Genomic DNA, 14,969 nt, shown 5'->3' on the forward strand with positions numbered 1-14,969 from the left:
GTGTCACACATCATTGGTCAAAATGGCTGAGGCTTCTGGGAGTCCAAAACATCTAGAGGACCAGAGTTTGAGAATCACTGGTCTAGGTGAATTTATGTATTTTTTCCATGGTCATTATTTTGTTTCCTTTGTGTTCAGCATTAAGTCTGCCTTTACACTTCTTTGACCTTCCTTAGTAATTGTTCTAAGTGTGTGATGTTTTCCACTAGTAATATGGCATTGTCTGCAGATCTAAGATTGTTAATGTTCCTTCTTCCTATCTTCACTCCTTCTTCTGACTCTAAACCTGCTTTTCTTATATTTTCTGCATACAAGTTGAACAAACAGGGTGATAGAATGCAGCCATGCCTGACTCCTTTGCCAATTGGGAACCATTCTGTTTCTCCATATTCTGTTCTAACAGTTGCCTCTTGGCCTAAGTACAGATTTCTCATCAGGACTATCAAATATAGTGGCACTCCCATGTCTTTAAGAATGTACCACAACTTTTCAATACAGTTAAATTCTTTACCATAGTCTATAAAACACATGATGATTTTTGATTTCTTTTTCTCTCCTCCCCGCAGTTTCCTCCTTTGTCCTCAGCTTACTTCAGTTGCTGCAAACTGAGTTTAAAGTGCAAATGTAGTGTGCACTCACTTAGTTCAGCAGTGGGGAAGGAAGAGGAAATGAGGTTTGGGATCTAGGAGGTTTGGGCAAAAGAAATTCAGTTAAGCTCAGTAGGTTAAGTAGTCTCAGGCAAAAGCAAACTGCCGCACCCTCTCCTATCTTGTCTGTTCTTGTTCCTTTTGTCATCTTTACCACACTCTGCTGTTCATTGGTCACATGTGTCCCAGTTTTCATCTGTGAAATGCTGGAGGCTATGCAGAAGGCCACATCCAATGTCCTATAATAGACAACTGCTTGCTCGGCTGTTGTTTCTCGTCACCTCCTTCCCCCTTTCCTCTGAAATCTGCTTTGGAGAATCTCCCAATCATCCAGATTGGATTTGGGGGTGTGAGTGAGGCAAGGAAAGGAGACATTTGCTCTGCTGATGGATTCCATTCAGTGGACAGACATGGTCAGATTTTACCCAGGGTTTTGCGTTTGGATCCTATCCTAGCTATAAAGAGAGAGCTGGTAATGCTATGACTCACATTACCAATAGAAATGCTTAATAGAATAAATTCTGTACACAGAACACTACTATAAAATCATGGTAATAAATAAAAATAAATAAATTTGCACACCTAGCATTAAACTAGAAATCTAACAGCTCTACGAAACCGAACATGACGGTTCTACACACCCATCATAATTTTGCCATTTATTCGAAATGAGACCTTCTACTGACTAATTTAGGCCCACACCCAAACATACATATTAGCAACAGCAGACCTTGCACCAAAGTTATTATATCATTTGTAATAGCTGAAATGGGCGAGATGCTCTTACTGGAAGGAACATGATAGGCATATGTTTCATTGCCCCAATTTATTCATGTATAGCCTTGAACAAATATAGCTGGTTGTAATGGGACAGTCTTTCTCAGGACTTATATTTTTATGATCAAACATTTAGTTGTTAACCTTTGGACTCAAGGATGACTAAGAAGCTTGCTGTGAACACTTGGAAGCATGACATTCTCATAATGGATACTCTTCTCTCCCCCCCCCCCCAGCATTCCAAAAACTAGCTTGGTTCCTTTTACTGTTAATGAAAGGCACATACCACTGTTACGAATTCTTTCTTCCAGGAGATCAGCATGGCCTATAGGGAGTTTCCTGTTGAAGATTTCGGCTGACCGAAGGAACATGGCTTCAACAGCAGAACCTTTCAATAATGCAATCTGATCCTCATGGTCAAGGGTTTGAAAGCCTAGAATAAAATATGAAAATATCAAATTATAAAAACCAGAATTGTTCTGATACAGTAGTAGGATGTTGAGATGGCATGGCACTGTTAGTGGCAGTTAAGAGTGCTGTCCATCTGCATATTTAGCACCAAATCCAGAACATGAGAAAATTACTTTTTAGAGATACATGTTGAGAACAGCCATAGCCCACAAGAGAGGGCTATAAAACACGTTTAAGAAATCATACCTGGTAATCTTTTGGTGAATTCCACAAGGACCTGTACATGACTAGTGGCCATTTCTGTTAAAATGAGAAAGTTTTCTTCAGCACTGAATTCCTCTTGTAACTGAGAATTCAAACAGAATCATATTAATTTTAATAATAATAAAGGTAGCAATGTTCAGCAAAGGATTGGATGACTTCACTGGAAGCCCATGGTTGAAGAAGCAGTTGGCTCCCTCATCTGATCATTTCAAGGTGAGGTCCCTCCCTCATTCAGACCACACCACATACTCATACTCTAATCACTCACCATTCAACTGAATTTTTTGAAATTATGTAGATGATTATAGTCTGGAGAAAATGATATAGAAAAAGAAAACAAAGTCTCTTCTATAACAGATGGAGATCAGTTGTTGTCACATGATGTCAGGAAGCATCAGCAAAGATCATAAGCTCACTCTCTTTGAATGAAAAGCAGAGATTCTGGCCAAACAAGGCTTTGAATCCTATTAGGCAACATCCCAACTCAGACCATATGTATAGTATCAGTGCTGCATATGGTAGAGTCTGTATCGCTCATTGACCAAGTTCAAGCTGTGTTGTCATTTTAAGTCAGTTTATTAAAGCACAATGTCAGTGGTGTGAAATATTGGGCTACAACTCCCATGCATCAGTCTCTTCTCTGCTCTCCTTCCACTGGAAAGTGAAGACCTTTGTATTTAAACCAGGATTTGGCAATTAGCTGATTGTGCAGAAGGGTCTTTTGATAAGCTGTGTGTGGTGTACTTTTATTCTTTTATTATATTTTAGAATGTGTTTATATCTTTTTAAATTAATGCTGTGCTAATAGGATTGTTTGTTCAATTGATTTTTAAAAATATATATATCATCAGTTTTTAAGGTGTTCTTTTCCTTGGCCCCCACATCAGGAGAAACGTGGGATAAGAAAGAAAGAAAGAAAGAAAGAAAGAAAGAAAGAAAGAACGTTACTATCCTTTTCCACTGGCTGTGCTGACTGGGCCTTTTGGAAGAGGCCTATTCACAGTACTTTTAATCTCTTTGTTCAAGTAAACTCCCAAGGAAAACAGGCATGGGTAATTCTTATCTGGGATTATGATTTGTTGCACCCAAAGAAGCCCAGATTCAGCCATTTTAACCTCTGGTCGTCCTGGCTTCTTTGAGTGCAGGGAATCCTGGTTTGAACATAATGCTAAGCTTGCCCTGTCTATCAATTGGCTCATCCTACTGTTTCCCATCACTGATATGTTCACCTGCATGCAGAGTCCAAGTGCTTTGCATTTGGGGAAGAGAGTTATGTTCCATATTTGTAACTTATACCACAAAAACCACTTTGCAATGGAAGACATTTTCTAGAATAATCAGAATTTGTACTGGTAATGTTCTGGGGAAAACTGTGTACTGAAATACTTGGATATATGTTGTATTAAATGGTATACTCACCAGCTTTTTAGAAACTTCAGGAGGAATCCGTTGTTTATTATATGAATCCATGATATAGTGAAGAAGATTCTGTTGTTCTGGGGTTAGTTCTACTTTCTCCTATACTGGCAATAAAGAACAATAAGCTTCAGTAAGTGAGTATAATTTTGTACACCCTATTTTAGTTGCATAGCAGAGCTTTGAGCTGTTTGATTTCCACATCAAAAACAGTTCTCAATAAGATATCGATACCCATAAACTTAAACAATGTTAAAATGAAAATGTGTCCTTATAATTAATCTAGTATGGATGTATTTTTTCAAGGAATTCATATACAGGAGACCACAGCCATTTTTCCAAAGGCAGCACCAGATATACCAGTTATAGAACATAGGAATAGGGAATCTTGAAGGCATAGTAAAACACATTCTGTTGGGAGAATAAATGCTTAGAATGTACTGCATTTACTGTTGCACTAACACACGATCGCAAGTTGGAAGAGACCGCAAGGGCCATCCAGTCCAACCCCCTGCCATGCAGGAAATCAAAGCATCCCTGACAGATGGCCATCCAGCCTCTGTTGAAAGACCTCTAAGGAAGGAGACTCCACTACACTCCGAGGGAGTTTGTTCCACTGTCAAACAGCCTTTACTGTCAGGAGGTTCCTCCTAATTTTGAGGTGGAATCTCTTTTCCTGCAGTTTGCATCCATTGTTCCACGTTCTAGTCTCTGGGGCAGCAGAAAACAAACTTGCTCCCTCCTCAATATGACATCCCTTCAAATATTTAAACAGGGCTATCATATCACCTCTTAACCTTCTCTTCTCCAGGCTAAACATCCCCAGCTCCCTAAGTCATTCCTCATAGGACATGGTTTCCAGACCCTTCACAATTTTAGTCGCCCTTCTTTGGACATGCTCCAGTTTCTCCACATCCTTTTTGAATTGTGGTGCCCAGAACTGGACACAGTATTCCAGGTGAGGCATTACATCATACTTGTGATGGATTTGGGGCACAATCATGCAAATGAAATGCAAATAATATGTTCAAAAAGTTTGAAAATAAACCATAGCAAAAGAGGTCACAGTGTTGTTATATCAGAATCCTTGGTGATTTTATACAGAGATCACATCTTTGACGACAAACAGCATGTCGAATTATCTGCAGAAAATTGTTACAAAGTCTGGAAGTTCCTAACATGTAATTATTTTGATTTAGTCTTCCTTGATTATCAGTGGCACCCAATAGTGTGTTAGATGCTACCATAATTTTATTACCTTGTAGAATTTGGTTGTAGAAGACACTTGCTTCAGGTCAGAACCGTCATTATCTTCACCAGCTGATTGATCTAGAGGCTGTGACGTATTTTTTCTTAGCCTTTTTGACTTGCATTGTATTTCTGTTAACAAACCTAAAATACCACATAAAATGATTAACTAGAATGATACATCTGACAAAAACGCCTGTCCTCACATATCTGATATTTTTCTTTCCTTCACTTCCTTTATTTTAGTAACTTGGTCTTGTATGCCAGCTGCAACTTCATCTGAACAGAAAGAACCTGTCAACATTTATCTCTACCTTTTTGGTCTATTGCAATCCAGTGTAAGATAGTTTGGAAATGTAGTTAATGTAGAATGTGGCTGCAATGCTTTTAGCTGGAAAAGCTCATAGGAATGATATTATCTCACCTATTTTTGATAAACCTCACTGGTTATTAGATCATTTCTGAGCCCAGTTCAAAGCACTGATGCTCCAGTCAGAGGCATTTTAAGAAATACCTAACTACATATCATTTGCCCAGATGGTAAAGTCATTTGAGGACATCAGGCCTCTTTGCCACCAGAAGTGAGGTGCATGGTAAATAGGTAGAGAGTATCTTCACCAGTTCTCACTTATGTGGGAAGGATCACTTGACACCTGCTTTGTTTCATGTTATGTTTATTATTTTGTCTTTAATTACATATGCCTGATGTCCCACCCTTTGGTGAAAAGGGCATTATAATTAAACATTGTTGCTGTTGTTGTCGTTGTCATCCTTTAGATGCCAGGTAAATCCTTTTTTAAAACCTTCCAGGCCCTTCAGAAATTTTATATATTTGAAAATGTTTTGCTCTGTTTGTTATTCTATTATACAGTATTCTGTTTTCTTATTGAAATATTTATGTAAACTGCCCTGTGATCTTTATAAAGGGCAGTATATTGATTTCCTAAATAAGTAAAAGAAGTTAAAGAAAGTATATACACTAAAGTTTTAGTAACAGAATAAATATTAGATGCTGGGTAATATTTTCAGAATATGTTTTTTGACTGATTGAGAGGAGTGGGATCTTAATTTTGCTCATATGTGTGCTGTGTTAGTAATGCTTTATTTACAGAAAATGCAGCACTGGAGCAGAGTTTGTGGATACCCTGGGCCAGCAAAAAGAATGCAAACGAAGCCTAAACTATTAAGAGAAACAAAAATGATTAAAAGGGTTATCATCCTTAAGATAGATAAATAAGATGGCATGAGTCCTTAGAAAAGACAATACTGTAAATTGGAAGGGTTTAGGAAAAGAGGAGAATCATATCACGGATTAATTCACTAAAAGAAGCCACAGTCCTGAGGGTACAACACCTAAACAGGGTTGCAGATATCTATATATTTTGAGGATTTTTCATTCAGCATAGGTTGGAAAGTTGTGTGTTTTGTTGTGTGCCTTCAAGTCATTTCCAACTTATGGCAACCCGAAAGTGAACCAAAAGTGGGGTTTTCTTGGCAAGATTTGATCAGAGAAGGTTTTGCCATTGCCTTCCCTAAGGCTGAGAGCGTGAGACTTGCCCAAGGTCATCCAGTGGGTTTCATGGTTGAGCTGGGACTCAAACCCTGGTCTCCAGAGTTGTAGTTCAATTCTCAAACTGCTATACCACACTGAATCCCAAGGCTGAAAAATACTTGATGGCAAATGGCAACAAGAAATCTTCCCTGAACATTGATAGAGGACAAAAACTTGATGGATTCCACACACTATTGTGAAAATGGATTTCCACTCATTCTTTGGGGTGAAGCAGATGGGCCAGATGGAGGGATCTGCAGCCACTCTGGTCTGGATTGGTCTGGGACCACGCAACCAGATGCTGCAGTCCCAAGGCCAGCCATTGCCGGAATCCCAAATGGGCCACTGGCAGGAGTGGCTTTTTGCTGCTCATTTTCAGGCCACTTCAGCCAGTTCCTGAACAGCTACCAGCCATTTTGGAGGCATGCGTCGTTTGAACACCATGCCCGCAAAGCCCCTGGAAGGCGCTTTATTTGGCCTGTCTGATTCAGGCCAATGACATACTTCCACCTTTTCCTCTGTCACCTGCACATGCTTTGCATGCACCAAACCGGTTCCAAAGTTTCTCCCAAACTTCCAGAGCACTTTTGGAATGTTCAAGAAGCTGCAAGGAAGGCAGTTGAACATTCAGTACTAATCATGTTCTTATCTATGTTATGTAAAACATACACATTTGGCCAAATCATTCCATTTTTACTCTCAGAACTACAGTCTGCCCTCCATATTTGTGGCTTTGACTTTTGCAGATTTGATCATTCATGGATTTGAGTAATATGTTATCTCTAGGAATCTCTAGGACCTCCAGCGTGACTCTGCCAGAAGTTGACCATAGAGTTGTGATGGAGAACCAAGAGCAATGATTCCCAAATTTTGGTTCCCCTGGTGTTTGGGGCTTCGATTCCCAGAAGCCCCAGCCAGGTTGGCCAGCAGTCAGGAATTCTGGGAGCTGAAGTACAAAACATTTTGGAAGACCACAGTTTGGGAACCAGTGACCTAGAGATTCCTAAGGAAAACACTTCTTTAGGCATTTGTAGGCCCTCCAGCATGATTCTGTGGTCAGTTTCTGGGGGATGTTGATCACAAGAGTTGCACTGAACCTAGAGATTTCTAGAGAGGTGTTCACTCAGGTAAAAAGGGGGTGGTATTTTATTTGTGGTTTTCCCATCTTCACAGGAGACCTACACCCCTAACCCCAGTGAATGTGGAGGGTCCGCTGTAATAACAACACTTTCTAGAGAAGTCAGATTGAACACATAGAAGATGTTTACTGTATTAAAAGGTGTGATAAAGAAATTTCTCAGCACATTAGTAAACTAGCCATATATTATACTCCTTAAAAAGCTTGTGAGATAAGGTAGGATTCTGCCCCCTTCCTCCATGTATAACTATGCTAAGTATCAGCACAGCTAATATGTGACAAAATGTTTTTACAATAGATGTTATTTAGTCTCTTTAAAACAAAAACAGTGGAATAACACATCGTTCACAATATTGTGTGAATATCATTTTTCTTAACTTCACAGGAACCCTGTCCTGGCAAAGGATAAATGCCAGTCCAAGGACACAGCCATCATAACTTAAATTAAAGCAGTTGTTTTTTTAAAAAAGACAAGGTCACCTGAGTGCCCTAGTTTTGAAGCTACAGAACAGGAAAATTGTCTCTTTCAGAGACTAGATATTGTTGAGGAAGATATCAATGAAAATGCCTAATTCAGTGGTGAATGCTTTTAATATCCTGTATATTATAAAATTATGCACCATTGAAAGCAAGCTTCCTCTGTCACTGAAAGAAGAGGAAATTTAAAGGATTAAAATAACAGTTCCACGTAATATCTGGAAGGAGTAAAAGAGTGTTTATGAGAGCAAGGCAGGAACTAGAGATGGTGCTGGCTTTCATCCTTTCATTACTGGTTGTGTGTTCATTGTTTTTTTTTTTTTTAAAGAAAAAAACCCAATATGAATAAAGGGTACTGCTAAAGTATGGTGGCTTCTTTGGACATTACAGAGAACATAAGTTCCTGTACATAATAAGTATATAATAAGTATATCTACCATATTGCTCTGCAATAAATACTGTATAGTATGTCAAGAGAAGATGTATATGAAACATAGAGCTTATACTACTGCTCCCAAAATCCTCCTGACAGCATAGGAAAGTCTGGGAATTGTAGTCCAAGAAAGTAATTTTTCCAGAGCTTTGCTGAAATAGAGAATCTACCATAAAAATAAATGTAACATCTTTCATTGATTGGGTTCAGCTATATACCCCATTTCACGTATTGTAGTGGTTAACACACTCACACATGGTGTATAAATGGGAACATATTTAAATTGTTGGCTTATTAAAAAGTGTATGGCACTTTTTTTGCAATAGGTGCCCTTTCAAGCTGCTTAACAAAATGCCTTTAAAATATGAGCACAATAAAAATATAAAACAGCAATCTGATGCAATGTATCTGTCCTTAAATAGCCAGAAAGGCAAGCCATAACAGCAACCCAAGACAAAAGAAACTAAATCAGTTTGCCCACTAATAGCGGCTAACATGGCAAACTTTGCCTGGTGTTTTTACAATAATAATGAAGATACTAGACTTTCCTTGGAAGTTCCATAACTGAAGTGCAACCACCAAAAACCTTCTTTCTAATCTTGGGGGAAAACACATGGACAGGATACCACAGACCAATCTGCCACCACAGGTATCCTGAAAGCACAGAAAACTTTCTGTCTTCCTAATCCTGGGGGGAAAGCACATGGGCAGGATACCATAGGCCAACCCTATGGTATCCTGCCCATGGATCTGTTCCATTCCTGCTCCCAGCATTCATCTGAGTTGGCATGGCTATGGGCAGGTGTTCAGATGAACATGTGCCAACACACCATGTAACCACCATTACTGTCGCTACCTTGCCTGTCACCACCAATGCCATTCTCTGTGAAGGCCCCTACCACAGCCCATAAGTACAGAAATGTGGCACCTGGCTTCACCCACATGGCCAGGTGTCCCCTTTGGACATCACAGGCCACAGTGAAGGCCTCCACAGAGAACGGTGGCAGATAAGGGGGTTGTCATGGTGGAGTTTCTGGGAAACTCTGCTACCTGCAAACAGCTGGTCTTTATAGATCAAGCTAAGGACTGGTTGGGCCAGGCTAGGGGCGGATCAGCTGGAATGGCATCTGGTCTTTGTGTCCCTGACCTGGTCTTGGTATCTAAACTGTACAACACCAAGCCGGAGGGAACATGGACCTTCGGGCCCACACATACAACTCCAGTGTCAGATGAGAACACCCAAAGAAGGAAAAGAGCTGTGCAGGATTCTGCACAGCTCTTTTCCTTCTTTGGGTGTCTATCTATCTGAACATTCTGTTCTCACAGGAGCTACCAGTTGAAATACTGATGGGAAATCAACAAGTAAAACATGCACACAACAGCACCATCTTATTTATGTACCACTTCAACTGGTAGTCAAGACCCATTGCATCAAGCTGTCTCTGATACTTATTTGGTGGCTGTCAGGAGAACGTGTATTTCCACAATTTCCATATCTTTCTCCAAGCACTGTACAATTTCTGCAATAATGAGTGATGGCTAGTTATTGCAAAAACTGTAAAATCTGTGCCATTTTCAATAGAAAATAAAAACAAATGACATTGGCCATCTTTATTCAAAAAAGTAATGGATTATGAATAAGATTATTACTTTTAACACATTGTTTCCAAGCTTTGAATCTTTCCTTGTGAGACAGTTGCTCTGGGCCATTGATCATACAGTTGTCTACTCTCCAAAGCTTTGCCTGAATTAAAATATCCTGCTTTTGAAGTCTGTTGACTAGAACTCAACATTGAATTCTAGATATAGAATTGGTCAAATCAAACATGTCTATAAATGCATCATAATATTGCCAGTTTTGTTTTTAATAAATAGCCACAATCTGGTCTTCTCTATAAAGTGTGGAAGGGAATTTTCTAAAACAGCTTCTTTGAATTAATTTCTGGTGAGAAGTTGAATTTTGCATGCACAGAAAGAATGGTAGAATATATTTATCTGCCTATGACACATTATGACCCAGGAGCACCTAAGTAAGTAAGGCCATAAATACCAATAAGATTGTACTTCTCTCTCTCTCTCTCTTTGCAGTACAGTATAGCAAAATTGCACTGCAGCACCGCATTATGAGTAAATGAAGCAAAGTCCAAGGTAATGTTAATTTCAAAGAAACCATTTCACTTAAAGTCAATCTACAAATAGGACTTTCAAGTTTAACCACTCTTAGTTAACCTTGAGGGTTTTTTTAAAAAAAAAAAACAGAGAAAGAAAGAGAGAGAGAAAAACTTATAGTACCACTCCTTATTTGGTGGTTGTTAGGCAAACAGTTTGCAACATGTCCTCGTTGCTGCACTTTACAAGAACATACTTATGTTTAAATGATGAGTTATCTGAGCCTCACAGTAACAAAGTACAGGTTTCCATTGCAGAGGAAAATTCAAGTAGCAGCACCTATTATTGGCCTTTGTTTCTCACAGGACAATCTGAGAAAATGATCACCTGGTTTAAAAGTTTCCATTTGCAGTATCCTTGGTCCGTATTGCTTACAATGACCTATTTTTTTCTCTGTTTATGCTATTATTAGCCATCAGGAGAATGGCGGACCTCAAAACTCTCCTTTCTACCTCCTCTCATTGTCGCTCAGGTATACAGCTGGAACTGTTGTTGTGCAAGGTCTCTCTCTCTGTGCATGTGTGCACAATATCTAAAGATTCACTGAGTGTTCTCATCACTTTGGCAGCATGATTTGTTTGTGCCTTTAGGCAATGGGTGGAAATGGGGCCTATCTCAAGATCTCTGTGGTCTGCTAAATTTACAGAATGAAAGATTAATTATACAGCGTTATAATTTTTGCATGAATTTCAAACACTGACAGACATAGGCTGTTGTTTTTCACAAAGCCTAACAGCTAATATAGCACCTCATGATCAGATTGAAGTATATTAAAAACCCAGAGTAGATTAATTTCCGGTATAAAGCTAAATTGGTACAACACTACAGTTATGCTAAAATGATTGGAACCATCAACAGGGAAGACAAAACACAGCCTTCATCCTATTCCTGATCTTTCCAAAAAGAAGCAAATGCCAAGAATTGAAGTTTTAAATGAAGTACAGCTTTAACTCTCATGCCATAATTAGTTAAGTTAACACAGTATTAAGACTCCAAGAACCCAACCACACATTATGTTTAAGATCTGCAACTACCCCTTCAGTTGTTGTTTTTTAAATACAGGATTGCAGCATCAGGGAAGTCCTGAGAGCAAATGAAGCTGAGGGTGATTATTATATTATTTTATTAATGTATATCCCACTTTTCATCCAATCCAAAATGCCTGACAACATATTTAAAAATAATACAGATTATACAAAGTGATTAATAAAGATATAAATAAAAGAGTAATTTCAAAAGCAATTAATTTATAAAGTTAAAGCATTAAACATGAAAATGCCAGAGAAAGAAAGGGATACCTAAACCTGTTACACCTATGCTTTCATTCATTTTTCTCAAGTGCAGTTCTGATTATTGTTTCTAGCTATACATACATCACTTTATATACTACAGGATGGGTAAGTGAGAAAGCTTTCATGACTGAGCTTTCCTCAATATTGATGTGCTATGTCTTCTGTCATTAGAAATCTGCTTTTCTAGATTATTTAGAAATGACTAAATTCTGCTAACTTCTTTCTTTATCTTCTTTCATATACATGTAGTTCCTTTTAAAGTGGTGTGAAGCTCAGCGGTAGAGCATGCAAAGTTGTGGGTACAGTCCCTAAGATAACCAGATATCTGGAACCTTGGATGACTTCTACCTCTGAGAGTAATTAAATAATGCTGCATTATCAGGTCTAATGGTTTAATTAAGAATATGATTCCTTCCTATCTTTAATAGTGACATATTTGCTAGACATTGTGAAGAGCTGTTCAGTTCAATATAAATAAAACATCTAGATTCTGATTTCTTCATTTTTACGTTTTTATTGTTATTTACAAGCTTGGATGATCCTGAGATAACATCTTACATTATGTTTAGCTCTATTTCACAGGCTATTTTAGATTTAGCAGGTTTTACCAACTTGTTCAAGTACAAACCATAGGTGCATCCAGATGACTAACAACACCAGAAAGTCTCAGATTTTGTTCCTGTTCTTTCCGATTTTGGAGATCCATACACATTATATTTATCCCCGAATATTTTCTGTCAACTATAAGTAAAATCAGAGACTTTTTTTATACCAGCTCCCCAGTGAAGTTTGTTATAATCTAGTATAAAATTGGAGTAAATAGAAATGAAATCTGAGACTTTTCAGTCAATTTGATTGTACTCACAGATTGCTCAATTTAAATGAATAGTTATGAGATAGAAAGATCTGTATACATACACTCAGCCAGCATCCCTACTTCCTTGCACTTCTGAAGACGGCACATCTGACACTTTCTCCTCATATACATGTCCATTTCACAGTTTCCTCCATTTTTACACTTATACACAGCATTTTTGGTGATACTTCTTCTGAAGAATCCTGGTGAACAAACAGGAGGAAAGCAGAATGAGAATTCAATGTGAAACGTAGTTGTTTTTTTAAATGAATACCGCTATGAATCAAATAATATTAAACTAGATCTTTAATTATTTTACTTTCTTTTGACCCAAGAATAAGAATGCTGATTTAATGGATGCTGACTTTGACACCAAGCAATTAATATTACATCATATCAACCCAATCCACAGTTCCATTAAAATACACAAAACCAGATTCCTGCTTGATCATTTATACCAAAGGAGACTTTGTTTTTCCATAGTGTATGCAGAGATTGAGTTCCTCAATTTAAATGTTTGAGGAAGCGCCACATGCACACATGTTCAAGTAGCTGACAAATGTGTGTATATCAGGAAAAGCCTGAACATCTGGAATATATTTATAAAAGGGAGATAGATCATTAAGCAAGAAATTGAAATAGAAGAAATGCAATAAATATGTGATTGCTGCAATTCAGTTATTGGAGATCAACCCCATAAGCACACAAGGAAACTTTCTCCTGAGTGATCTAGGATAAACCAAAAAAGTAGATCTTACTACTGAATTGTGATCTTCATGCCAATAAGGTGATTTGGAAGCCTGCTTCTCAACTGCTCCAAACTATTATACGTTTTCATGGCAGAGTGCTCCAAACAAAATCCAGTGTAATTCACTCACCATACTCAAATCAAAGACAACAGTGAGGTAAGGGAGGGAAGAGGAAAAATACTTGCTAGGCAAAACTAAGCAGTTCTAAAAAAATAAAAATAAACTTGCATTATCTGTAACTTGCCTGTTTTAGTAAGTGATGATTCTGGGTCACACTATTACCCCAACAAATAAAACTATTATTGAGATCCAGTGTAGATTACAGATTAGAGTGCTGGGCTGGTATCTGGGAGATCACAGTTGAGGAACCCACTTGGCCCTGGAACTGATTAGGTAACCTTGGTCTGTCATTTTCTCGCTTTAGGGTTATTGTGTAGATAAAATAGTGTGTAAGAGAAGTATCAATGTATATGTGGTTTGTTGGAAGAAAGGTAAAGGTTTAAATGCAGAAAATTAATACTAATACTAAGGATGATGATATAATAATAATAATAATAATAATAATTTATAAAAAAAGAAGTCTACCATATTAGAATGCAGATAACTGTAAGACACTGGAGAAATCGCATACCAGATTATCCTCTGGTCATTCAGTGCCACAGGCTCTGGATGAGCCTTGATGGTTTAAGGTGCTGAAATTCACAGAATCACCATAAATTGACAGGTGACTTGAAGGCACATACACACAGGCTATAGTTCCCAACTAATACAGGTTGAATATCCTTTATCCAGAATTCCAAAATCCTAAATTCTGCATAGGTGGTTAGATAAGGGAGACTCAACCTATAGTAACCTGAATATTGTCAACTGACCTTGAAGGCTGATAGCTTCCTACTAAACCTTTTATAAAGCCATCATATCCAAGTTAGCTTTACTGTCAGAGGAACTCATCCCGCTTACTAGCAACATTTGACTGCCTTGCCATTGTTACTCCAAAATTCCCTTTTAAGAAAACCTTCCGTCACCCCCCCCCCCCCCTCACTGAAGCTTTTAGTCTATGAAGTGTTTAGTGTGTTTTAAGGTCTTCTCCCCTTGCTTTAAAATTGTGTTGTTTCTTCTTGATCTTGGATAATAAAACAGAAGTCAGTCATTTGGATAGTTTTAAGTCTCTAAATAAATAAACTCAAGACCATTACTGAAATAAAACAAAGTTTGGATTAAATGTAAGAACACAAGGATTTCTCAGAAGAGATCCTACAGTATCCATTTTCCCCAGCATTCTTTCTCCATGTAAAAAGCTTGGTCACAAGGAATTTAAACTTTATTGTTCCTCTGCAATAATAAAAATGCATTTGCATGGAATTTATATTAGCAACTCTACAGTAAATCCATTTATAATTCTTGGTTTGAGCATGTTTCTCACTTAAAGTAGCTAAATCGACGGTTTTCCTTACAGAATAATAAAGCTGCATCTTTTATCACCAAAATGGCCAGTTTTTTATGTTCATTGGACGTTGCATCTAAATTGTGTTGTGTACAG

General features: G+C 38.0%; 1 protein-coding gene across 2 annotated transcripts in view; it reads right to left on the reverse strand.

Moving 5' to 3' along the window:
• Positions 1 to 14,969, reverse strand: part of NR1H4 (nuclear receptor subfamily 1 group H member 4) — a 44,673-nt gene that overhangs the window by 10,897 nt on the left and 18,807 nt on the right. For both annotated transcript variants that reach the window (XM_042467378.1, XM_042467380.1), the window contains 5 exons: positions 12,743 to 12,883; positions 4,774 to 4,907; positions 3,519 to 3,617; positions 2,082 to 2,181; positions 1,711 to 1,857 (listed from right to left, as the gene is read on the reverse strand). In XM_042467378.1, coding sequence (XP_042323312.1) covers positions 1,711 to 1,857; positions 2,082 to 2,181; positions 3,519 to 3,617; positions 4,774 to 4,907; positions 12,743 to 12,883 — 621 coding nt within the window. The remainder of the gene's footprint in view (positions 1 to 1,710; positions 1,858 to 2,081; positions 2,182 to 3,518; positions 3,618 to 4,773; positions 4,908 to 12,742; positions 12,884 to 14,969) is intronic.

The sequence above is a fragment of the Sceloporus undulatus genome, chromosome 5 (genome assembly GCF_019175285.1).
Source record: "Sceloporus undulatus isolate JIND9_A2432 ecotype Alabama chromosome 5, SceUnd_v1.1, whole genome shotgun sequence".
Taxonomy (NCBI): Eukaryota; Metazoa; Chordata; class Lepidosauria; order Squamata; family Phrynosomatidae; genus Sceloporus; species Sceloporus undulatus.